This window comes from Chelmon rostratus, chromosome 22, assembly GCF_017976325.1.
Source record: "Chelmon rostratus isolate fCheRos1 chromosome 22, fCheRos1.pri, whole genome shotgun sequence".
Classification (NCBI taxonomy): domain Eukaryota; kingdom Metazoa; phylum Chordata; class Actinopteri; order Chaetodontiformes; family Chaetodontidae; genus Chelmon; species Chelmon rostratus.
The window spans coordinates 2105713-2131336 of record NC_055679.1 but is presented as its reverse complement, the minus strand read 5'-3'; the positions used below and the strand labels follow the sequence as shown (position 1 = coordinate 2131336).

The following is a 25624-nucleotide window of genomic DNA, read 5'->3' as shown; positions in this document are numbered from 1 at the left end:
TCCTCCGTGCTCGGCTGCTCTTCGTTGTCCCGCACATACACTCACACTGGGACGAGGAAAACAAGCATTACACACACAGGCTGCAGCAGAACACACGGGGAATACCAACTCAGAGGGACGGAAGGAGGCCAGCATCGCACAGGAGGTTCTGGACACAGTCTGGAGGATGAAAGAAGAACCACTGCCCGCTGGACGGCACCCACTTTTCTGCACTGAACATTCAGCACTGAACTCCTCACAGCTCTGCAGCATAGTTACACCACCATACCAAGATTTCTGTAAGTTTTAGCCCCCCAACTCCACATCATCTATACTCTTTCTCCTTATCAGTGATCCTCTGACATTTTATGATGTGTCATCATCAGGTTTACATTTTCATTTGGTTTGCTTTATGACCAAATACCTGCCAAACTAAACACAATCCCATCAGCCTCAGCTGTATGCGAGTGACGTGTGCTAATTAAAAAGACTCAGAGTCGACTGCCACAGTATTGGTGCCACGAGACTGTGCTCACAGCACTTCTTGGTGCTAGGTGCTAACATTTGCATGCTAACATGCTCAATTAAGAAGCTATTAAACTGATGTTTGGCAGGTACATTAGGTAACATTTGCTAATAAGCAACAGCACAGCCAAAACGCTAGAGGTGTTTAGTGAAAGGCAGGAATGAGCAAAGAAAGACTGAATAACAACAACTCAGAAAAATGTTACATGAACTTTTATGATTTTCTTAAATTAGTTCTGAAAACTGTTACAAAACAAAATCCAGAGACAAACAGAAAGACAAAAAAAACTCCCCAGATCCCTCTGTCACTTTACATTTCATACGTGACGTCACAACCAGAGGCCACAGGTCTTTGACCTCGACCCTCTAGTCCACCCGCAGTCTGTATTCAAGGCACCCTGACAGAAACCGGGCTGGTCTCGCTCCCCATAGGCCCTCGCTTCATGAGATGATAAAAAGTGTTCAACTATAGAGAGACAAAGACAAGCGCTTACAGTACGTACAATCACACACACACACACACACACTCTGATGTGTTTTTATGTCTCAGACACACACACACAAACACAGTTACTTATCACAGACCAAAGGACTGCACTGTACAAGAACTCAAACTAAGTTTGCTGGTCAAGGACATTTATATTTATAATGCAGACCTTTCTCTGGAGTCACGCGCACACGCACACGCACACGCACACGCACACGCACACGCACACACACACACACACACACACACACACACACAGGCCAACGGTCCTGTCCTGGTGATAGGAATATTCCAGTAGAGGCTCTTTACAGTGCACCAGGTCCCAAACTGATGTCATGCCAACCCAGCCCCCGCTACTCCGTCCAGTTCTGATGGCACCCTGGGACCTGGTTTTGATGGGATCCATCAAGTCTGATATGGTCTGATCTGGGCTGAGGTAATTCAGGTGAGACTGAAATCCACTTCAGATCAGGTCAGACCAGTTCCTCTCTCCTTCGCCCCCCTCCTCTGATTCTGCAGTCCATCCGTCTCCTCAGCGTTCTGAAAGCACAACAAGCAGAATAAAAGCCCCAATCTAAAGTTTTTAGAATTGTTCTGAAATGCTGTAATTGATTATTTAATGGGTATTATTCTAACCTTCTAATCACATGAATGATACTCTAATTCTAATTTGTGCACCCTGCCTCTAACTTTCTCATTTGTTGCATTTAAAATTTACTCAAAGAGGTCAACATTTTGATTTGCAAGAGTGACCTCATGTCTGTGTGTTAAGTACAGAGCTTGAGTCAGGACTTAGCATAAAGACTGGAAGCAGCTGCGTAAAAAGAGAAGAGCAGCACGATCCATGCATCTGTATGCATCGCTTTTATGGTTGTTTCCATTCCAAACAACGTAAAAACATCAGTCAGGGTTATGAGCTGGAGCCATTTCCTGATTCGTGAAAGGTAATTTATCTGCCCTGTGCTTCTTCTCTAGTGTGGGTTGCCAGATTTGGTTGATGAGCAAAGCGGTACCAAACCTGGCAACCTTTCTGTTGTAGCAGCAGTGTTGTAAACAGTACTTTGGAACTGTAGCTATTGAAACTACACGCTACTCTGCACTGGATGTAGCTCAGCTGTAGCAATAGTACACATTAGCTGAAAGTAGAAACAGACACAACAAGCTCTTTAGAAAATGGAACTTAGTAAAATGAAGCTATTTCACATTCAAATGCATCTACTGTTAGTAGATAGCAAAATGCTGTTCATCTGCCCACAAGCAGCCTGCTTGTCTGAATCAGAAGTCAAAGAGATGCATGTGCAGTATTTAAGGCACAACAACAACTTTTTCTTCAAGAGTGAATATAATCTAGTGATGAAGCTTTTGGTCAGACTGCTCCACTGCTTAGTGGATAAACTAGATCTCTGGTGTAAACTGCTGGGAAATTAATTTAGAAGCATCAGTTCGCCACAACACTGAAAACAAAACTCTGGGAAGCTGCACACAGTTGCTGCATCTGGCTGTGTTTCCCAAAAAAAAAAAGTTCCAGCACATAGCTCACCACAACTGTTCTGACTTTTTATCTTTCTGTTTGTGTATAGATTAAATGAACAGGAGGATGCATGGTGTTCATCAGGGAGCTTTAGAGACATGAGACTAATAAAGCTCAATAGCACGGCTCCCAGAATGATGACATATTCTTTTAATAATCTTTTGTTTGTATTGTATTTTGTATGCTGGACAGATAAAGACTTGACTTGAGAGTTTTTGTGAATTTTGTGGAGATTATGCTTATATTCTGAAGGACTGTTGTTTGCTTGTTGTTGCTCATTGTGGGACTTAAGCAGCCCCACCCTGGAAATCTCTACTTCATAAACTGTGGCAGAGCAAAGCTTCAGGCAAACAAAATCCCACTCCTCTCCCCGGTCTTTCCTGTCTGTGTGTGCTGCCTCTCACCACTGGCCCTTGGTGGCGGTGCTCCTCCTCTGCTGCGAGATGCTGTAGATCTCCTGCAGCTGTTTCTTCTGGTCGTCGCTGAGCGTGGCCGTCAAACACTGGTACCAAGCTGCATCAGTGTTCTGGATCCCTAACACACACACATACACACACACACACAGACACGTCAGGCCAAAGAAGAAGGTGTAGTGTGGAAGTGTTTTCATACAGCTGCAGCCAGAGGTGTAAAGATTAGTAGATGAAATTGTTAGTTAATCAACAGAAAATGAACAATTCTGATGATAAATGAGCGGTTCAAATTGTTTACTGAGCCAAAAATACCATTATCTGCTTCCAGCATCTTAAATGTGAGGATTTGCTGATTTTCTGTTGCTGGGTTGAGTAGAGAAAGATACTCTTACATGAGGACATTTATACTGTGTGGAGATGCTTCAACGTTTGATATTTGGCACTTTTTATCATAGTTTAAATGCATCACAGAGTATTAACTTCATGTCAGTTGTCGAGTATTTACGCTGTCATGTCATTACGACAGCAGAGAGAAGAGTGACGACTTACGGAGGAGGGCGGAGGTGAAGAAGCGATACTCGTCCTCTCCGTTGTCGTAGTCCAGAGGCGTGCTGTACTCCTCCAGGGGCGTTCCCTCGAAGCCGTCGTCGTCCCAGTAGTCGTCTTCGTCGTCCTCGTCGTCCTCGCCGCCCTGGCCCGGCGGCATGCTGGACTGCTGCTGCATGGCGCTCCGGTTCTCGTTCACTTCGTCTTCATCGCTGGGAATCTCCTCTGCCCGTTCAGAAGATAACACAGCCGTTAAAGCCATAAAGCCAATTCTCTCTATGCATTCTGAAGCGCTATTGGACAAGCACACAGAAGCACATGATACAGATATTTATCTCCTTACATACTCCCAACAGAAAACATATTTGAGTAAAAGTGATTGTAAGAGTGGAAATGACTAATCATGCTGTTTATTTAGCATCTTGATATGCCACACCTGCCAGGTGGACGGACTATCTTGACAGTGAAGTGCTCACTAACACAGATTTAAACAATTTTGTGAACATAATTTGAGATAAATAAGCCTTTTGTGGAAAGAGATCTTTTATATTAACTGTGACATTAACCCACAGCTTTCTGAAGGGTTGCTTTCACCTCAATGTGCTGCTCTTCACCACCTTGACAGCATCCAGATCAAGATAGCTAAGCTAGCTAAGGTGTGATGACCGAATGGCAATCATCACAGCTGACTCTATCAATCAAGAAATTATCCCCTAAAACTTGCTTGGAAAGCAAGGTAAGAAAACAAGTAGACTTAAAAAAGTCCTCTTCCATTTCAAGGAAAGTTGGACCTCATTGCATGGAATCCTTTGCAGTTACAGAGTTGTCATCTAGTGGCCATTAACCCGCTGCTCACTGACCACTGACGGAGAAGGGGTGGACAAAATGTTAGAAACACCTCAGAAAAAACGGAAAACAATTTAGCAGCAGCACAGATTTCGGCCAACAAAATGAGCATTAGTGGAAACACTTCATTAAAAAAAAAAAAAAAAAAAAAAAAATGGAACCTTGATGAAGGTATAATTTACTCTGAGCTTGTTTTACTATTCAGCATTCATTTAGACTGCTGTGATAAACTGGCATATTAGTGCAATGTGAATGTATACGATTTAAAACAAATACCTGACAGCTAAAGTACTACTACGCTAAAGCTTGGAGAATGTTGTTCTGTTATTTGATATTCACTCCATAACACTGTCCTTTCATATCCTCCCCTCGTGACTCAAAGCATATTTCAAACCCAAACACGTTCAACCTTCACTGGAAGAAAATGTAAGCCTCTCTATTAAGAACACACCATTCTGAAGCATTTAATGTGGTGAAATCGATGCATTTTAAATACAAGGCCGCAGGAGAAACCCTTAGCCATCACCGTAGCGCTAAGTTAATTTATCTGTCTGCCCCACAAGCAGTAGACAAGGTTTAGGAATCTAATTCCTTTATGCTTGACTGAGGAGCACAGCCAGTGGGGGTGAGAAAGTAAATGTGGTGCAGCTAATTTGAGCTCAGGGCGGAATCAAGATTCAAGCAGTGGAAGATTGAATGTTGGCAAAAATGGAGAGTCACATTTCATTATCATCAATAAGCCAATTTCTTTTCTCCTCTCTGCTTTCTCTACGTCCTTAGTCTGCATCAGTTCCTCCGCTGCTGTCCTACAGAACGTCCTTGCGGTGTGTTCTTTTCCTGATCCGTTCTCACCATTCTGGTCTTCATCCTGTGCCCCTGCACGGGCCAGCAGGTCCGGCTTGTTGACGAGGCGGGAGGCGTAGAGGTGTTTGAGGCCCAGGAACAGGAGCAGGATGGAGGGGACGATCTGGGCGGCGACTCCCTCCAGCACCGCCGGCCGGCTGGGGAGCTCCATCAGCACGCTCAGGCCGATGATGCACATCTTACGGTCATGGAGCCTGGGGAGTGGACCAGAGAATCTCATGTTGTACTGAGTACAAGGGAGAAAAATCCCCCTGCAGAGCCAGAGAGACCCCCCCTTAACCCCAACGCAGCAGTTCCAGACCTGAGCTTATTCCTCTCTACATATAGCATTTTAATACCTAATGAAGGATCAGCTACTTTAAGTTTTAATGTTTACATTTTGATAAGCCTGTGCAGGGATTAACTTGAAGTTATTAGGGTGGGGGAAGCTATCACATTAAAAAATCTAAATCTGGGATAATGCCTGAGCTGGATCGAGTCTACAGATTGGATTGGTTAGCATCAGGTGTGAAATAGCAGCCACAAGTCACAAGTAATTACAACCTATACTGACTTACTCTAATTATTGACTTTAAATGAAAACACCCAAAGGAAAAGAATGAGCACACATGTACATGCAGCAGGAGTAAGATTAACGAGGCTGGGAAAGATAAGACTGATGACTCTTCCAGCACTCTTATTAGACTTGCTGACTTGTTAACAGCCTTGTTGTAATAATTAGAATGTAATGATTAAACTTCATGTAGATATAATGAATGCATATTTGAAAACACTGCTGACATTTTTCAAATTGTCTATGCTGATATTAAACCAAATCTATCATCTATTTCCTAAAAACCGGATCCTGTTTATTGTTGCTGGAGCCACAATGCAAACTCCACACAGGAAGGCTCTGCAGAGCAGGACCTTCTTGTTGTGAGGCAACAACCCCGACCACCAAAAATGACCTTGTTGTGACGTAATGCTCCACTGCACAGTGTCCTTAACATGAACAGTGAATTCAAATACAGTGTAATGTTCTTGCATCAGCCAAATTTGCAAAGCTTTTTGGCCTCTTTTAGCTCGTTTTGGATTTACTGCACACTTATTGTTTGGCTGAGTATGTTTCCAGGGCTTCTCAGGTAGTCACACAACAAGCCAAGCAACCACAGAGAGCCACAACCAGCGGTCCTCTACTCTGCAGTTCCTCTCAGCTCTATGGAGCTTTAGCCTCCATTAGCCTCAAACTCATTTCAAGCAGCAGCAGACATCAGCCTACCCCGGCTAGTTAAAAACAACAGAGGCCTCCCCCTCACCCCAGGAAGAACTCGGTGTCGTTCATCCACTGGTTGATGAAGTGGGCAGTGATGGGCTGCGGGCTGTGTTGGAAGTGCATGTTGTCCAGAGTGTGGATGAGCAGGGCTGGGTTGTAGTAGAGAGCGGCGATGGCCACCTGCAGGCACATGGTCCTCAGCTCACTGGACTTCACCCCCCGCATCAAACGCTCCAGAACTGCTTCCACAAACAGAGGGATGCACTGCGGGTAGGAATCACAGAGAAATCAGGCTGCAGTTACTCCTACACTTCACCTTTTGGTGGGTCAAACCATAGTGAAAACTCTTACTCTGCAACAGTCACAGTATCTTGTGATACTTGTGCTCAAAAAGAGGATTCATTCTCAGTGAAGAATCTTGGAGCTCTAATCTGTCTCTATACATGCCAAAGAGCAGTGATTCCTAACACGTCTCTGGGGGTCATCAGGTGGAAACCTCCCTTCAACAGTGTTTCGCCTACTTAGTCCCACTACACCTCCAGGAGGCTAGGCGGTGAACTCCGGCGTCCCAGAGTCACCCCCCCTAGTGTCAGTTCACACTGCTCCTACACAATCCAAACAGCACCGCCACGTTCAACTGACCCAGAGATACTCCAGGTAGTGGCCAGTACCGATGCTACCATTTAACTATTGCTAATGCTAATGCTAACCGCCCCCATGTGAAGAACAGAAGAAGACAATACAGTTCCGATGCTACCATTTAGCTAATGTTAAGTGCTAACCGCTACCTGCCAAGAGGAACAGAAGAAGACAATACAGCTAGATTCACCTATACTGTTAATGTTAACTGCTAGCTACCAATACTAACTGCTAAGATACTATCATACTACCACCGCTTTAGCTATTGTTAGCTGCTACAATGCTACCACAGGCCTAGATGCCACATGTAACTGCAGATTGCCACACTACCATCATCTACCCCTGCCTCTCACCAACTGCACCAAGAAAAGCGGGGTGGGAATACAAACCCTGGTTCGGGTAGGGGGTAGAAAGTAAAGAGGTTGAGTCAAAGATGAAAGTAGGGATTGGATACAGACCCTTGTTCGGGTAGTATTGCATTAAGTTGAAGTAGTTAGCATAAAGTAGAGAATAAATGGTTGAAATAGCTAAAAACAAAACAATGATTACATGGGACTGAAGGTCTGTGCTGTGTGAGGGGGTTTCTGACCTGGTCAATGCCTCTGCCTCTGCACTGCAGGATGATGACCTCCAGCAGCTTGGCAGCGTGACACTCCGCATCCTCGCCCGCATCGATGGTCAGCACCTACATCAGGGCAAAGGTCAAAATAGGCGACCAGTCAAGACTCGGCAGCAACTCTGGGAAAACAGGAAGACTGTGAGCAACAGATGAAGGCATTTATAGCCTGACCTTTTTGCACATGCTGTAGATGACCTCTAAGTGCTTAGGGTTTGAGAGGAGCATGTCTGTATCCACGGTAACATAGTTGTGTAACAGAGGCATCATATCTGTAAAGCAAAGACAGATCATAATTAATATCACCATTTTTCCGGGGCTGGTGTATCAACATTAATTTACAGGTACATTGCTTAGTTGTTAAAGAACAGTGAGTGAGTTTTTAGGTTAGTATTTTGTTCTTTTAGAATAGAATTCCTTTCAGTGTCTCATTATGGGATACATCCCCCAGTGTTTTCACAGATGCATTTATTCCATTACTCCTGGGGGGCTGGCAGTTGTAACGGCTGCATCCAGATGCTCTGCCTTTATATGTGGCAGACGCAGCACTGCTCTTCATTCAAACGCCTCTTCTCGCTTCACAAGCCAGGCTAGATTTCACTGTATCCCAAGGCTAACTGCAGTAGCTCTACTGTCCTCAGACCAGAGAGTCTGCCTTTGTCATCACCAGTGTGATGAAAAGTCCGGTTGTCCTGCCATCACCGTTGGTCAATTTTATGCAACACAGTCCTGTCTCAGAAACAGTGGAGTGCTGTGGCTTCGCTTAAAGTCATTTATCACTTTAATTTTCTTTGTCAGATAGTTACGTTTTCCTTGAAGCTGCATTATTGTAGCCCCTATTTTTATTGAACAGGTAGCCGGGTTTGGCTTTTATGTGCAAATTAAAAATGTGCCTAAACACAGGTGGAAAGAAACACACCTCATGTATCAGCTAATAAAGTGGGATGTGAAAAGTGTGAAAGGTGTCACTCACACTTAAGAACTAACTCCAGCCCACAAATTTGCTCTAATCAACTAATGTATTCAGCAGCAGAAGCTCTGATAGTCACTACACTACAAAGCACAAATTGAGCAGCTGGTGAAGAAAGTGTCTTCACCAGGAGCTGGCGGACACCGAATCAGAGCTAACATATCTAAATATTGGACGAATACACAACTCCAAATGAATGGTAGTGTAGCTCGGTGTCTGCTGGAGGTGTAAATAGGCAGCTGTTTGCTAACATGTTCATCATCACACCTTTACGTGTGATATGGCGACATGTCAGGGTGGTGTTCACAGCTTGTTCTGCTGTCCACGGGTGGGTGAAGTTTATTAATGCAGCTTTAATTTGATCAAGATGATGAAGTATGATCATCATAGTTGCACATTTGTTAAAAAAGGGAACTGTTTAGATTTTCTAAGCAACTACTAAAGCCTTTGAAGAAATAAGTTAAACTTAAAGGCTAAATTTAGAAAGGCCATCCTTAAGGTGGAGGTTCAACAGAAAACTATATATTTCCCTTCAGAATTCCCAACCAAACAAATTCATGAAATTTCAGCCATGATTTGACAGCAGCTGGCTGTCGCACCGGACCATCTCCGCTATCAGCATCACACCTTCACTTTTCCAGAAACCAAGAGAGAGCCTCTCCTGAACGTGCTAATGAGCGAGCGTGTGTGCACTCATGCGAGACGTGCCTGTGAAGTAGTCAAAGCAGTCGTGCTGGAAGACCTCGTACAGGACGCCAAGGAGCTGCCACATCTGGGGGGAGATGGTCTGACAGGTGAGGCCGAACGCCAGCGACAGGATCTCCTCATAGAACTCTGCAAAGAGAGGACCGCTAATGAGCCTCGTGCATGCAAACACATTCACAACACATGCCGTATGACTGTGAGATAAGTGCAATGATAGGGAGCAGTATAACATCTTGAAATAGAAAGTTAATTAATGAAGTAGATTTATTAAAACAGTGTACTATTGTGTGTATAATAAAATATCTAGCCAGCTAGCAGGAAGTTCCAAATTGTATCTGTTTTCATTGATTTGAAAGAAGGAACATTATATGGTATGAGTCTGCTGCCATGTGCTGCCATGATTTAACCTGGCACTACCAGCACAGGTTAACTTAGTCAAGAGAAAAAAACAACACAAGATGGAAACTTGAAGTTGCCAGGTCCACTGAAACTGGCTGGGAATGTGGATGTGAACTGGAAGACTTACAAACAGACATTTCTGCTGTGTGTTGTGGCTGTCGGGCACAGAGGCAGTATAAGTGTTCGTTCGCTTTTGTGTTCGTTCAACCAGATGGCAAAAACAAGTTTGGTGAGGTCTTGAAGAAACTCAATAAGGAACTCTTGGTTGAAAAATGACACATAAAAAAGTACATGTTTCGCTTGTGCATGCAGCACTGGGAAGAATCGTTTGATAGCTTCCTCACTGACCTCAAGCTAAAAGCACAGACGTGTTGTTTCAATGATTGCGGATACTCTATAATTTGGGATCCGACAGCGTTTGGAACAAAAGACAAAAAGCTCTGGGAGAAAACGCTGAGAGGAAGTAGAACTCGCTTTGGTGAGTGCTGTAAAAATATGGCAGGCCGGTGATCTGGGGTACCAACATGCACTGACTTTTGATGAGCCTGAACACAGAGCAGCCAGCCAAGGCAGCGAGGCGGCAGACACCGTGTCAGTGAAAGTGAAATGCCAGGGCACGTTTAAAAACAAGGAGAATGAGATGTTCACCTGCAAGAGAGGTGAGAAAAGCACAAACTGAGACAATGTCCTGCTTAAGAGGCCGCATAATTATGCAGCAATGTGCTTCTCCAGAGAAGAAGAAAGGACATCGAGTGTAAGAGACCAAAGTGATTGAGTGAAACATTTGTCATCATGTGATGATGATGATGACTGCACACAGTCCTCAAACATCAGACACTGGCCAGACTGTATAAACGCTCCCATGAAGAGACGAAAACATCAGGTGTGAGGAAATGAATGAAAAACAACTGAAAGGGACTAACCACTGAGCCAGTCCTCATGTTCTTTGACCCCTTAAAAAAGATCAATGATCTACACTGATGCCTCAACAGATGGTTTGGGAGCTGATCACAAATGGCTGATTTTAATCAGATACAAGAACCTCAGTGACATGAAAGGAGAGCCAGAGAAGCAGCTCATTGGCTGGGTATCGACATGGACATCGACAAAACGATTGGCAAATATGAAACGATGTGTCTGTAGGTGTGACTTTGTTTGATTAATAAAAGATGCTGAGCATAAAAAAAAACAATGGACTCAACAGTGGGAGTGTGTCACCTCTGCAGTGAAAGAGGTGGGGCAGAAAGACACAACTGTGGCTGGTATTCAAATCAAATGGTGTGACCTTAAGGTACTAGTTGAAAAACAAAAGAGCTAAAGGGACAAAAAAGGAATAAAGTCAATAGGAAGAGATGAACTAATGTGGTGTGTCCATATGTAAGGACTGCAGTTCTGCTAATTCCGCTCACCTTTCGATGATAATTCCTATCAAATTGTTCCTAAACCTCACGCAAAGTTCAACACAGGCTTGGACACGTGTCCCAAACTGCAATACCTCGACAAAACCCGCAGGAAAATCACTTGCATAAAGTCTAGACTTTGCTTCAAGGTCATTTCCTCTCAAAGTAAGGCTCTATAAATAACTACTGATGGTGGTTTTCTGCTTAAGTCATACTTATAATCAAAACTGAAAACACATTGAGATCTGATCAAAGCCACTCTCATTATTACCAGATGTAAATGAAAGAGACCTGTGGATCGATGTCATTATTGAAACAATGCATCCAGATACAGGTCACATTAATAACCAGGTGGAAATGGACCGTTTGCTGTGGCAAAGTTGATGGTGTTTTTTTTGTTTTTGTTTGTTTTTTATGATGAGATGGAGAGGAAACTAATGACTATATATGGACAAGTCAAAAGCAGTTGTACTTCTTGTTCATTTCAAGTTGTATCTTCCTATTCTGACATTAAAGAGAGGAACCAAGATTAGAACGATGTTTGCTGCCACCTACAGGTTGGAAATGCAGTGTTTCACTGCCAGGCGTGTCCAGACTCCACTGTGTTGGTACAGGTGGAAACAAACAGTAGATACACGCAGAAGTTGCAAAGAAGCTGTAATACCCCTGAGGAACATCAGTGTGATTATGAGGACTGCACTGATGTGTTCAGCTCCCCCTCCCCCTGCCCCTCCTTGGGGATTCATGTAATAAAGTAAGGGGTAAAGAGCACAGCTGTGCAGGATTGCAAGTGTGAGTATGAATGTGGCATATATTTCCCAAAGAAAAAATGAGCTTGACCTCTCCATCATCCGTTTTGTTCATTATGACCCTCTCCTGCTGCTTTATTTGCCTCTGCCTTCTATTCTGGCAGCGGGAGGTTATCAGTTAATCCATTCACTAACGGAGTGGGAAGGCTCCAATCCTCCGCATGGCAAACAGCTCCAATTAACAGGATCTGCAATACTCGCTGCACACGCACACACGCACACGCACACGCGCACGCACGCACGCACGCACACACACACACACACGCACGCACGCACACACGCACACACACACATAAATGAGTGCATGCCGTGTATAAATGCACATGGACACATGCACACTCACACACATATAAAGAGCATGGCATACACAAACAAAGTTGAACCCGGTTGTAGCAGCACTCTTACATACAGTCCTGCAAGTACTTTTTCTGTATTATCACTGCAACGTTGCTTTCTTATTTTTGCATCCTTGGCCAGGAAGGGGACACATATGCATTAAATGACCAACACCAGTTTAACATGTGTACATCGCAATCAGAATATGCAGCTCAACTGGGGGTTTTACTGCAGTTTCTGATACACTCTTCCCTGTTTGCACTGCGTGCTAAGCTAGCAGTTTGCAAGGCAGGGGTAGAGGTGCAGGCACAAAAGAAAAGGCCACATTTCTGGCTGGGATGCACCTACTTTCCAACATGATGAAAGTCTTGGAGATAAACAGGCTTTTGAACAGCTGAAGGCAAATATCACAATGCTGACCTTTTCAGGAGGGCGAATGAACAAATGAAAGGGAGGTTGTGCTTGTTAATCGCAGCACACACACCTGCATGAAAATGGGAATTTTAGTGGGATATTTCTTTTCATTGGCCATGTCTACAGCTCAGCAGGAATATTGTCTTGTTTTGAAAAAGGGCAAAAACTGGATTATTTGGTGCATGTAAACATATTCACAGGCAGTTGATGTGAAGCTTCTGCAGTCTGAGTTAGTCAGATCAAGTGGAATTCTTCCAAAGTGAATGAAATTCCCACTTTGTGTTTCCAATAATTCAGTTTGTTTCTTTCATAATCACTGTTTCAAAAAATAATCAAAAAGAACAGAGTAATGCAGCACGTTGATAACTCATTTTTTCCTTTGCTCTGGAGAGTTTTATTAATTTCAAATTTTAGAATAGCAACGACAGCTGTGTAGTTCATATAGCCACTGACAACCTTCTTACAGCACATGCTTTAAAGTACAAGTTGCCTTGCTGGCAAGAATGCTATTGAAAAGTTGCCTACCAATGCATTGGCTGCCTTTTCTCACATGGCCATTGCCATCATGGTAGCAAGCAGTAACTCAAAGCTCCAGTTTTGAAAACATCACTCTAAAAACCTTTGGGTAACATCTCAGAATCAAAAACCTATTTTCTAAGTCCGCATGGCAAGGAGCAAATCAATAATGAAGCAAATGAATAACCAAGAACTGAAGTGAGAGTGGCAGAAAATCCAAACAGCAGACATCTGAATAAGAGCATGAGTGTGTTTGTGTGTAAGTGAGGGTGTTCATGTAAAAACTGCCCGCGCACACACACCTGCCATACCTATGATGGGCTTCTGCAAGACCAGGCCAATCACCTGCAAACAGATCCCCTCCAGCTGCTGAGTGATCTGAGAGGGAGAAGGAAAAATATATCAGATCAAATATCACAGAACCGTGATGGTATGGTCAAGTATTTTCTGAGACTGCTGTGCGTGTGTGTGTGTGTGTGCGTGTGTGTGTGTGTGTGTGTGTGTTTGTGTGTGTGAGACCTCCTTGTGGTCCTCCATGACAGTGAGGATGGTGTCAATGGTGCTGAGGATGCCCAGGGCCATGACAGTCTTGTCCTCATTCTCCTCGTACTCCTCACTCTGAAGAACCCTGGTGAAGATCTCTGCCTGCCAAACACACACACATAGGCAGGTTACACACACACACATGCACTTCAGAATTACATTATATATTTTGCCGCTAGAGGCCGAGACACCGAGGTACCAGGTTCTGCGTCATGTCCACAGCGATGGCAGCCACCTCCTGGTTGTACTCGCAGATCATCTTCTGAATGACATTGGTCAGGTCGTCGTTCTCCGTCTCTTTCACCACATGCAGTAGCTCCTGCATAATCGGCCGGATGTATGGCCTGATGTACAGCTTGGCTACACAGACACACACACACAGGAACACAGAGCATGTGTGTGTGAAATTTTCTATCATGTATATCATTATGATATATAAAATTACATATACAGGCTTGTTTAAAACCTGCCTGATTGTCTCTTGCCTTGTCAGACTTTGTCGTAGTGATGTTGCCATTCTGTATATTATGGTTTCCCCCCGGTTTTAAGTTTTTGCTAATCTAAGGTAGGCTACCCACATCCTGGTATCAACTTTAACACTGTAAAATAACATCCACATTCCTCCACAGACCTTGTTCCTGGTTGCTGACCAGCGTCTGCAGAGCGATGGCGGCTTCCACCTTGACGGGCATCTCTTTGTCGTCGATCAGGTCCTGTTTGACCAACTCGACGGCGTTCCTCAGTACCAGCTCATCGTGGAAACGCAGTGGGCTGAAGCAGTGGAGCACCCAGCATGACTGCCAAAACACAGGAAAGCAGATCAAGACCCAGACATGGTTCATCTCAGCCCATCCGCAGTGTTGTTAGATCTCTGAAACCACCACCACAAGTGTCCACTGCTGCTGTCACTGATGCCCCACCAGGTGCGTCCATTTCAATTACAATACATCTGTAGTGGTGAAGAGATTGAAACACTGACTCACATTGACTGAATGGACCACCCAACAGGACTGTAGGGAGGAGAGCCAGTGGGAGAGTAGAGGAGAAACACTCCTTAAATGAAAATTTACTTTACAACAACAACACATGGAAATGAAAGGTAAAAAAAACATGTAAACAACAAAGTAAACCCCCTAAATCATGACTTCTGACCCACTAGAAGTGTGTGGTGGTGTATTTATCTGCAGAGACCCGGCCCTTTGCCTGTATTTTCTTTCTGCTTTCTCCTGCTAGCGAGCACTGAAGGAAAGGATGGAGATGAAGGGTGATGTTTTCTGTTGAACAGGTAGGTGCTGGTGGTTAGCCTGTTGAGTTTGGTGCTAACACGTTCCGCGGCTAATGTGGATAGTAGCATCTTTTGCAGACCCACACACTGAAGCAGTGTTAGTGTATTCAGTACGAAAGAAAGAACATTCAGCCTCATTTGAAGCCAATTAAATAACCAGAGTAGTAGGTTGGATGTGGGAACTGTTTTTTCATGTTGCTTTGTGTAAAAATATGGTGATATAGATCTTAGGTCAGATTGTCACACTCCATAGTGCCATTTCAAAATAAATGTAATACATTGATTACAGTTATGAAGAGAAATGTGATAATTAGTTAGCAAAACAAATTCACTCAGATATGTCTACAATGAAGTGCATCAAAACTGTTAAATTAAAACAAAATGATATTTCCATTTTGTCACTTCTGCTCACTGACGGCTATTCAGAGGTCAGGGCAGAGTTTTCTGCTATGGTGCAAGGGGTGTAAAATATTTGCATTCACTGCTCAGCATGTCTGATAGTAGTGATACAACTTCTGAGAAAATAACTACAGTACACACACTTACACTGACCTACACCACCACACAAGCAGACAGACCATAATCAGTCAGTCCCTGGGGTGTTCTGTGTATAGGCTGCACCATCTGGGTTTAAAGTCCAGTGCTCTCTGACACACTATAAAACTGAACAAAGAGGAAAACAATTAGCCCAATGACAGAGGGATGGGAGGGTTCACTCACCCTGGCTCGCAGGTAACCCATAGGAGAGTTGAGCAGGGGGAAGACATAGTTTTGCAGCATCAGCTCCATTTGTTCCCTGTACATCCGCTTCTGTAGGGTGAGACACATAACCACACAGCACAGAGATGATCAAAACACACGAGAGGCAGCAAGAGGATTCAAATAATCTTTGATTTTAAAAGGTTCTGTCCAAGTTGTTCTCCAGGAAACATACACAGGAGTGCGTCTGTGGCAGTGTGTACCTTCAGTAAGAGTTCAGCCAGAGCTCCAATGCAGTGCAGGGCCCCATCCTTCCTGCGGGGGTCAGCAGAGGGGTCCATCAGTATCTGATGGCAGAACTCCATCATCTGAGGAAGAACCTGGCAAGGGGAAGGTAAAAAGGTCACATGGAGAAAAGGTTGATGCAGAAATTAAAACTTGAGTCTTTGTGGCTGAGAGGTGCAGCTGAATGTCTTCAAAAGGTAAAAAACGAAGTTCTCAGTGCTGTAATGGAGGAATATCTATTTAAGTCCTACATTATAAAGTTTATTTAAAGCTGCATTAACAAAGCATCTGACATATCCCCTTACAACAGAGGTGCAACAAAATTATCATTTTGTTGGCCATGAAGTCCTGAGTCCAAAGTTAAGTCCAAGTCCTACATTTTTGTTTCAAGTCCTAAATGAGTTGCTATTATTATTGAGAACAGTGGCAGCATTAAGCTAATTACTGCTGGCCACATTCATCGATAGACTGGCTATCAAATCTTAAATACAAAGACATGTTGTTGACCCTGTTGAGGGTTCATTGATTTTATGTTTGCATAAATGCTTAACACTAGTTCCTTGTTAGGTTTCTGCTTTCTAAGTCTTATACGGTTTTGTTAAAGTTAAGTTAAACTATAAAGTCTCATAAAATTCTCAGTCTCATAAACTAAGGCAAACAGCCAATGTGTAGAAGTGCTGTAGTTGAGTAAATGTACTCAGTTCCTCTGGGCCTGTGCTAAGACGCTCCCCCTCACCTCCTTCCTCTTGCGGGCAGCTTTGCACAGCAGGCTCTGGGCAGCGGTGGCTGGCAGGGCGTGGTCATCATACAGGTCTGCAACAGACACAAACAAGCAAAAATCATCTGTTAAGTTTAAAGCAGTATGAGAGATCAGCTGGTTTCCAGTGTCAAATGTGGGTTTCTGTGATCAGGTCAGGTAAGATTTTTAAAGGTCTATTTTCACCCTGGGATATTAAGGTACTCACTGAACTTCATGCGGATGTACTCGTAGGGGTCTTCCTGCCAGAGCTTCTCATCCTCGTCTTTGTAACACATGAGGGGGAAGATGACCTCCTGGCATATGGCCTGTAAGAGACGAAGGTTCTCAGCTCAGAAGGAGATTAACAGTGGCTTAAATACAGCAAGCTGCAAATGTGGATGTAAACAGTGCACTATCTCAAATCTAAAAATATGGCTCTGTGAACACAGAGCTGAATTGACTTATTGTTAAAGCTCTAACTGTTAATAAGTCAGTTTGTTAGGCCTCGAGGATACACACAGTTTGTGAATGTAAATATAAGGGCACCGTTAATGAACACATACCTGATCACAACCCACATTTTAACCATGGCATATGAGCTCATATGTTGCTCCACCCTTCACCCTCGTCAGGTTTGGAAAAGTTACAGAAACTAGGGAACCCGAGGAACTCAACTTTGGAGCCATCTAGGAACTAAAAATCCTGCTTCCACCTCATAAGAAGGACCATAACAATCAGGCAAAATAGATGAATTTTCACACACAAGTACTGATGTTGTTCTTTATATGTGCTGCAGTTTGACCCTGATCAAACTAAATTTAGTCTCTGGTTAAGTTCCTGAGTTTACTGAAAGGTTTTCGGTCCCCTGGGAAAGTTCCTGCTGCAGAAATGCCCTGCCCTGATATGAGGGAACTGACACGACTTGAACCGGATGGAATAAGAACCCTGTCCGATGTGAACCCATTAGGTCTGTGCTAATCAGGTTCAGACTAACAATCAAGCCAGATCTAGCAGAACAGTTATACTAACTGCATATCTATCTGTATATCTATCTATGTGGCAGCTAAATGCAAATACTCAGATGTAAAATTATTTTTTCAACATAATTATCCAGCAAAACTGCAAATGTCATACCCACTGACACACTGACTCTGCATCAGGCTCCACCATGCTCGCCCTACCTGCATGTGTGGCTTCATCTGTTTCCAGGTCAGTGAGTGTGACAGGCTCTGGTTGAGGTAGTTGATGCACTGCTGCAGGACGCGAGGAGTGACGTACTGCTTCTGTCGGTGCTGGTCCACCACCTTCAGGAGGACCTGAGCAGAGAACACAGCACCCACAGGGACAACAATGAAACAAATACCGCTAGAAAGCAGCATGATGAACCGACACTGACTTGACAATGAGATAAATAAATAAGTGCTCCTTGTGCTGCAGTTATCGTAACCATTAACTGCTGGTTAACAGGAGGTCACACAGCACCAATCTGCATGCAAAGAAGACATGCACACTCAGCATAAAAAAGGCTGCCAACCTTCATCTACACCAGCATCTTCAAGTCTCAGTGTCACATGCTTACCTGTTGTATGCCCACTGCATACGTCTTCAGGAAAAAGTTTGCAAACTCAAAGTATTCCTTTGTCACATTGCCCGGGCTTCCATACCTGTAAGTCAGACCAGATGCATGTGAATGGCTGGTAACTGCCCTCTACTGACTACAACTCTGCTTTCTGGTGACGCGAGAGCAGCTCTGGACTCACCGTTCAAACAGTCTGGTGATAATACGCAACGCCCACTTCTTGCACTTCCACCATGCCAGCTCAGGACGGTCGTCCTCATCAACCTCCAACGTCTCCTAACGTGCACGCACACATACACACATTACACAAATCTATCACAGAAACAACAAGTGATTGCTGCCACCATGACAAAAAATGACGACTGGACTTTTGCCGAGTCGTAGCCTGGTCACTGACAACACACCCAGTATGATTACATATCTGGCTACTAATATCTAGATCATCGTGCTATCCATTTAACAATTCGGTTATAATGAGAAAAGTTTGTTTAACAACAACAACATATGCTGATTTTTGTGTACTCTGTGATACAACAAGGCAAATTATATGTTATAAGAAGAAAGGTTTCTAGTAAAAACAGAATCATTTGGTATCTAATAACTAATATTGATGTAATATAAAAAATATCTTCATTATAAAAAAGAAATATGAATATTAAATATGAATGTGAATCAGTGAAAAAAGAAACTCACTGGTTTGGTTTGCATGTTGAATTAAATTAAATTGATATGTGTTTAAATGTGTGTGTGTGTGTGTGTCTGCTTCTGTCTGTGTCTTACAGCTGGGACGTCTCGGTCCATTATGGCTCGGAGGATTTCCATCCACTGAGTCATCACCGTGTTATTGATCAGCTGGAGAGGCAGCGAGTACTGCAGGACAGCAATGACGTTGATACTGTCATCATCATCATCATCATCATCATCATCATCATCATCATCATAGTGGCATTCACACACAAGAGCCTTTTACAAGACATGGACTATGCAACATTGCTGACTTGGTCTAATGTTTCTGTTTTTGTCTCTCAGACAGAGGTGTCAGGCAGGTTTGTTTCGGCTTTATAGAAACCTGACGGGACGTTTACAGGAAGAACCACAGCGCTCGGTGATATTGCTCACTGCTACAGAACAGCAGACAGCAGGAAAGCAATGATATCATGAAGAAGAAGAGTATTTTCTGTTCTCTCACAGGCGATGGTCTTGATGAATGACCACCAAGAAAGAGGGGGACACATTCCTAATATATTTTTTTTTGTCGCATATTTGCTTAAGATAAATCAGCAGGATATTTATAATGTCCCTGATGAAGGAAATGTCAAGTCTGACAAATAAAGTTGTGCTTAATACAGCAAGTGTTTTTGCACTTCTTTTCCGAAAAGCCACCAATCCAGCACTGCACCCTCTCTCTTCTCCTGACTGGTTGAAGTCTGAAATGCACACACACACACACACAGACATACACACACACCTGCACGAGAGCGTGGAAGATCTTGAGGATCTGTTTCTGGATGAGAACAGAGAAGATGGTGGAGTCGGCCAGCAGCTGGCTGATGAGCTGCTGGATCCTCGGCAGGAAGATCTGCATTGCTGCCAGCAACGGCTCCCTCTCATCCGCCTTCCGGTACCTGCAGTGCACACACGCATGCTCAAGTCGCTCTCATAAAGAAAGCAAATAAGCATGTTTCCCAACATGCTGAACAATTCTTTTAGTGCTTCAGTTATTTTTGACACACACATTCTGCTTTAATCTTAATTACTAAACACTCTGTCTTTTAGAACTACTAGAAAACTGGGTCATGTTTGTCTGTAGACCTGATGTGAGGGCTAACAGCTCCACAGGAGGGATGTTCAGAGCGGTGAGGTGGAACCAAGGAACATGAACGGGTTACTCACTCGTATGTTTTGACCAGCTGGTAGAGAGCCAGCAGGCTGCCGTACCAGCTGCCACTGTTCTGAGACTGCAGGTACATGCCGATCTTGTCCACTATGGCGGTCCAGCGGCCGGGGAAGTCGTGCTTGATGATGGCTCGCAGACACATGGTCAGCTGGGCGCTACGGACATTGACAAACATATGGACTCCTTTATGCATCAGTCAGTTAGCAGGTTTATTTGATCAGTGTCTGCATATCATTCAAGGCGGCGGTCGGCTAGTTTAGCTGTAGTTTGGCACAGCTATGGTTCGTTATTGCGTATTCGTAGCCGACCGCCGCAGAGTCAGCCGTGTTGTGGCTGGCTGCTCGCAGCGCCCGGCGTTCGGTAATGACATCATCCACGTCAGAGGTAGTTGTCTAGAGACACCGGATGTTGATAACATGCCACCACGGGCTCAGAGGGGAATAGCACCAGCATATCATAACAAAATTTGGAATATGAACGAGTTTCCGCAGACTAACTCTGCGTTATATAGAGGCTGCGCATGGATGCCCCGAGTACTCGCATTATACGGATATACGCGCCGCTCCTCTGGGGCTAATTTCTTCAAAACGACTCCAAATGCCACCAAAGTTGTCTGGGTGAGTAAATGGGTGTATTTAATGCTACAAATAAGGTCCAGGTTGTAAAAAACGAAAGTTATCCTTTAAAGCTGTGTTTTAAAATATTCTACAGGTTTTAATGATGCTTTTCTAAAGAGATAAACAGGATGATGCATTATGAGAACAGTAAATATGACAGTGATTAGAGATGGAAACAGATTCGTCCTGACTGACTGAATGTATGTATGTGTGTGTTCAGTCTACGTACCGTATTGACTCTGGACAGCGGATGATGCCCTCCACAATGTGGTCTCTGATCTGCTGCCGGTCGTTCTCATGAATATTGAAGGGAAAGACGACCTCACCCAGAGACGGCTCCCTGTCCTGCCAGTACTGACTCACCATGTTCTTCAAGTAGATGGCCGCTACACACACACACACAGTCAGGGAATCAGGCAGCATGAACATACAGCCACAACTTTGACTCATGAGATCAACTGAATGGATACTGTGCACAGAGACTAGATTCAAAGGATGAGTTTGGTGATATAATATTTGTCTCTTTTAGTCAATAAATCTCACGAAAGGCTAAAAACCAGCAAATAATGTATCTGCTAACCAGGATTGTGTGCATCAAAACCTGATATACTCTATTCTTCTGCGCCATTGAGCTTCATTCTTGTCCAAAACCATTAAAAAATACATGAGTGAGGCACACCGTTTCACACTGATGCACCTTCATTGCCATGAGCACACACACTGTGTTTATGTTGACTCAATTGATCACACATACACCTTCCTGCTGCCCCATAATACAAAAAAAACCCCACCAGACTTATGCATACATATCATGAAACACAATTCTTAGTGTAATCTTCACATTATTCCCCTCGGTTTGGTGACATTCATTGTTGTTAGGATGTATGAATGTCAAAAAACCATGACACTGAGCACACACACAAACAACCTCCTGATGAACAGGACCAATGAGATTTCTTTGAGAAACATTTCATGATGTTGTACACTTACCTTGGCCAAAGCTGTGTCAGTATTATCTTTACAGGGAATCAAGATGGAAAATGTCAAACGGTATTAGAACATAAAAAAAATAAACATCCACAGTGTTGTTTTGGAGTCTTACCCGCCTGGCGAACAGGAAACTCCACCTGCTCTGACACAATGATCTGAAGCAGGGTGGGGGCGAAGTTGATGATCTTGTAAGACTGAAACACACAGAACAGACAGTGAGATGCAACTAGCAGAGGACAGATGGGCCTTCAAATGAAAACTAAGTCATTACACTGTTTACATTTTCCATTCATGTGTGCATGATGATGACAAAATACTCGAATCTCATATTTGAAAATGTTGTGGGCCTGCATGATTAAAACATCAGTTACACTACCTATAAGTTATCAAGACATTTTATTAATCTGTCAAATGAAAGCACCTGCTGTCTTGGGACCAGAAGAATCAGTCCAGAAAAGAGATGAGAGAGAGACTGAACCAAATATAATGTAACAAACGTGGAAATGAAAAATAAAAGCTGGAAGGTCTGCAGGGCTCTGAAGGGCTTCCATTTAGACGAAAACCTTTCAAATAAAATAAGATTTTTTTATAACACAGATTTGAAAAATCAAATCTTCAAGCCGCTGAGAGAAAGAGGATATTACCAACAAGGTAAAATCCAACAACACGCCATAAGTGGTGTAAGAGCTATTAAGTCTTTTTGTCTTGCAGTAAATCAATCTTCTTTTTTTTTTTTTGAACACTGAAAACTGTAAATAACAGACACAGCTGAAGAAAATGCAGAGAATATTAGACTGAGTTTTAAAGAGCAGTCCTACTATTTCTACAGTTATGAACAGGATGAGTTGTGACATTTTTCACGTTTGTCATCAAAATGTACAAGTATACAACGTTTAGTACATTTTAGCCAGCCATCCACCAAAGAGTACTCTGTGTATAATGTTGACATGTATAAAACTTTAGCGGGCAAATTCATATCCCGAATTCATCATAAAACCTGAATAAATCTGTTTCTGAGAGGGTTCATACGCAACACAGACATAAGGTTAGGGTGGAAGTTCAAGATAAATTTGAAAATAAGAGTGAAACACAATGCCTGTATTAAAGCTTTTATCTTTAGCTTTAGACAGATTCTTTGTTATTTAATTAGCGAAAATCATAAAAGTATCCACAACACCTTCTGCTATCCATATCTGAAATGCAGAATCAGAGAGACCAAGTGGAAAAGAATTATTTTTATATTTAGGACTGAAAGCAGACACTTTACATACTGCATGATACATGTACACTAGTGTTCAGGTCATGCTCAAGCTTGAGGAATGATTTGGGGAACGTGAATAGCTCAGCTGGAGTACTGTGGTAGAAACCAGGATAGTGTGGCATGTTAGGACCTGATCAAGGTTTCTGATCACTGCCATGAGCATGCAGCTGCTGAGGTCACTCATTTGATGGAGAAGTAACAGCATGGCTGAATTTCGACGGGTCAAAGATGCACCTGATCAGACACCTGGATAATGTTCTCATGTCATGTACACAAAGATGCGTCAGTCAGGTCTCTCATGTTCAATATTAACATTGCATGCCAAGTATGAACAAAACCAGGATGAGATTCAAACTGACAAATCGGCACACACAATAGAAGAGTTGATTGAAATAAATCTAGAAACATGTCCAAATTGATGAGTTGGATATAGAAGTCAAACTGCAATTTGAAGTAAGGGGCCGATGAGTGGACAGAGAGACAGAGATATACTCGAAAGATAAATGGATTTCTGAATGATTATCAGTTAACATTTTCTACCACATCACAGATGAGTTCAATTTCTCATTTTCTTTCTAAACCATTCAGATTTTTATTAATCAATTATTTAGGGGGCCTGATCTTTTATTTATCCTTTACTGATGATTTGTTGTATTGACTGGTTACATAAATTCACTGCAGCTGCAGCAGCAGGGCTCTGCGTGTGTTTCTATGAGCTCCAGTGTTGACATGTGAAAGTTTGGGTACCACAGCTCCTGATGGCTCCTGGTGGCTGTCAGATCTGCCTCCTTTTGTTCTTCGACGCAGCCGCCTGAGTCAGCGGGGGTAACAGTTTAGGCAAACTGCTGATCACAGGCCTGATATAAACTCCCAAACCGGGGCTGAGGAATCACCAGGCCGATGCCGAGCAAGATAATAAAAACACGGCCTCCCCACCTCCGCTAACACCGGTGTTATTTTTGGGCCAAAACGGTCCACGATGCCTCCCACCCGGAAAACAAACAAACAAAAAACTACTTTAGCTCACCCACCTGATTGAGTTCATTCTCCGCCGCTATCCTCAGATTAGGGTCGATAGTCCCTTTCAGAGCCTGGATTATCCGGTTGGGATCCATATCCGTTCAATTCCACGGTTCCTTCTGTGTTTTTAGTATCCCATACATGCACGGTTAGCTTACGTTTCTGTTTTATACTCAGCCAAGCGTTATGGATCCGCATTCACTGTGGCCCGAACAGGGTCAAAACCTCCGAGAGTCACAAACACAACTTCCGGTCAGCACGTTTACACGAAAAAACTCATGAACGGGGAACCGTAACACAAATATGTTCCGAGCAGCGGGGGTGCGTTCATTCTGAAAGCACACTGGCTTTTCCTTCTGTCAAACTCTGGCTAGCTTGACGGACAACGGTTGCCCTGCCCCGTTTTATCGGCAACCAACTGGCGGTGGACGTAAAACAAAGTAAACAGACAATTTACGGTTGTCCTCCTCTTCTTCTTCGTCGGCACAGTGGCGCGCTGGGAACGTTGCTGCCCCCCTGAGTGCTCGAGCTGCTCCTGCACTGACTCAGGCAATCTATGGATACCCAAGTGTTCAAAATTAAATTAAGATTTTCTGAAATGAATATTCACAGACATAACCACGAAACTGTGAAATAATTTAATATAATCTGTAATCTCAGATCATCATTATGAAATGCTCTTTCATCCTGTTGAGTTCATAGTTGAGATCACTGAGCTCGACATGAAGCCTCCAAACACAAACACAGAGAAGGGAACTCTCAGTGAAAGAGGAGGAATCTCCTGTGATGTGGCTCAACTTTTGAAATGAAACAGGTGCGTAATCACAGAATCAGGATTTTTAATGCAGGAGACAGAGCAGAAGTAGTTTTACAGATATTGCCAATAGAATTATTTGTGGAAAAACCACATTACTTCTCAAAGTACTGCATTTTATACATATGTTATAATGTAATGTTCAGTTCAAATTCAGTAATGTTTATTGCTATGTTTGCAGATAAACGTCATGTTGAACTGCACTAGATTATATTGAAGGGTCCTCTATTTGCATACTGTACATGAGGGGGACAACATATTAGAAACCTCTGCATATAATCAAGTCCAGTACAACACCATCACTACCCATGTCCTCACTGTTATACACTAATTGAATTAACACCTCTGCATCAGTTTTAGTCCCTGCTGATTTAGGGGTCTGAGTTTTAACTACTTTATGCAAATTCCCTTTGCTAATCTTATGGCTCATTGAATTGCTGTTTTCTGACCAGAAGGTCTAAGTTCAAAATCAATCTCAGTCCAACCAACATGTCTGCTGGATCTTAAAGACATTTCTTTTAGCTTTGACCATTGCAGTAGCCTTGTTAGCATGTGGACGTTCGTACCCATTTAGCTCAAAGCACTGCTGTGCCCCAGTACAGCCTCACAGAGCCGCTAGCATGGTTGTAGACTTGAGTCTTTAGTTTA

General features: G+C 43.3%; 1 protein-coding gene across 2 annotated transcripts; it reads right to left on the bottom strand.

Annotated features, from left to right (window-relative positions):
- Positions 1-702: 702 nt before the first annotated feature.
- ipo8 (importin 8) lies at positions 703-24580 on the bottom strand. Of its 2 annotated transcripts, none has more exons than XM_041964198.1 (25): positions 24174-24580; positions 21994-22075; positions 21121-21277; positions 20271-20429; positions 19846-20002; positions 19158-19247; positions 18559-18653; positions 18378-18462; positions 17980-18114; positions 17025-17124; positions 16796-16872; positions 16038-16154; positions 15796-15885; positions 14422-14587; positions 13990-14150; positions 13767-13892; positions 13550-13625; positions 9377-9502; positions 7873-7970; positions 7672-7767; positions 6487-6707; positions 5180-5385; positions 3485-3706; positions 2927-3056; positions 703-1531 (listed from the first exon to the last, which is right to left on the bottom strand). In XM_041964198.1, coding segments are annotated over exons 1-25 (3057 nt in total). In that variant the 5' UTR covers positions 24258-24580; the 3' UTR covers positions 703-1530. The 2 variants fall into 2 exon arrangements, with proteins under 2 accessions (XP_041820132.1, XP_041820133.1); XM_041964199.1 differs by having other exon boundaries at positions 13559-13625.
- Positions 24581-25624: the final 1044 nt, after the last annotated feature.

Coding starts and splice junctions, on each gene's coding strand:
- ipo8 (XM_041964198.1), bottom strand. CDS start 24,257: ATGGATCCCAACCGGATAATCCAGGCTCTGAAAGGGACTATCGACCCT. Junction 20,003..20,270: donor CAGCTGGTCAAAACATACGA/GTGAGTAACCCG, acceptor TGTGCACTGCAG/GTACCGGAAGGCGGATGAGA. Junction 13,893..13,989: donor TGGACATGACGCAGAACCTG/GTACCTCGGTGT, acceptor TGTGTTTGGCAG/GCAGAGATCTTCACCAGGGT.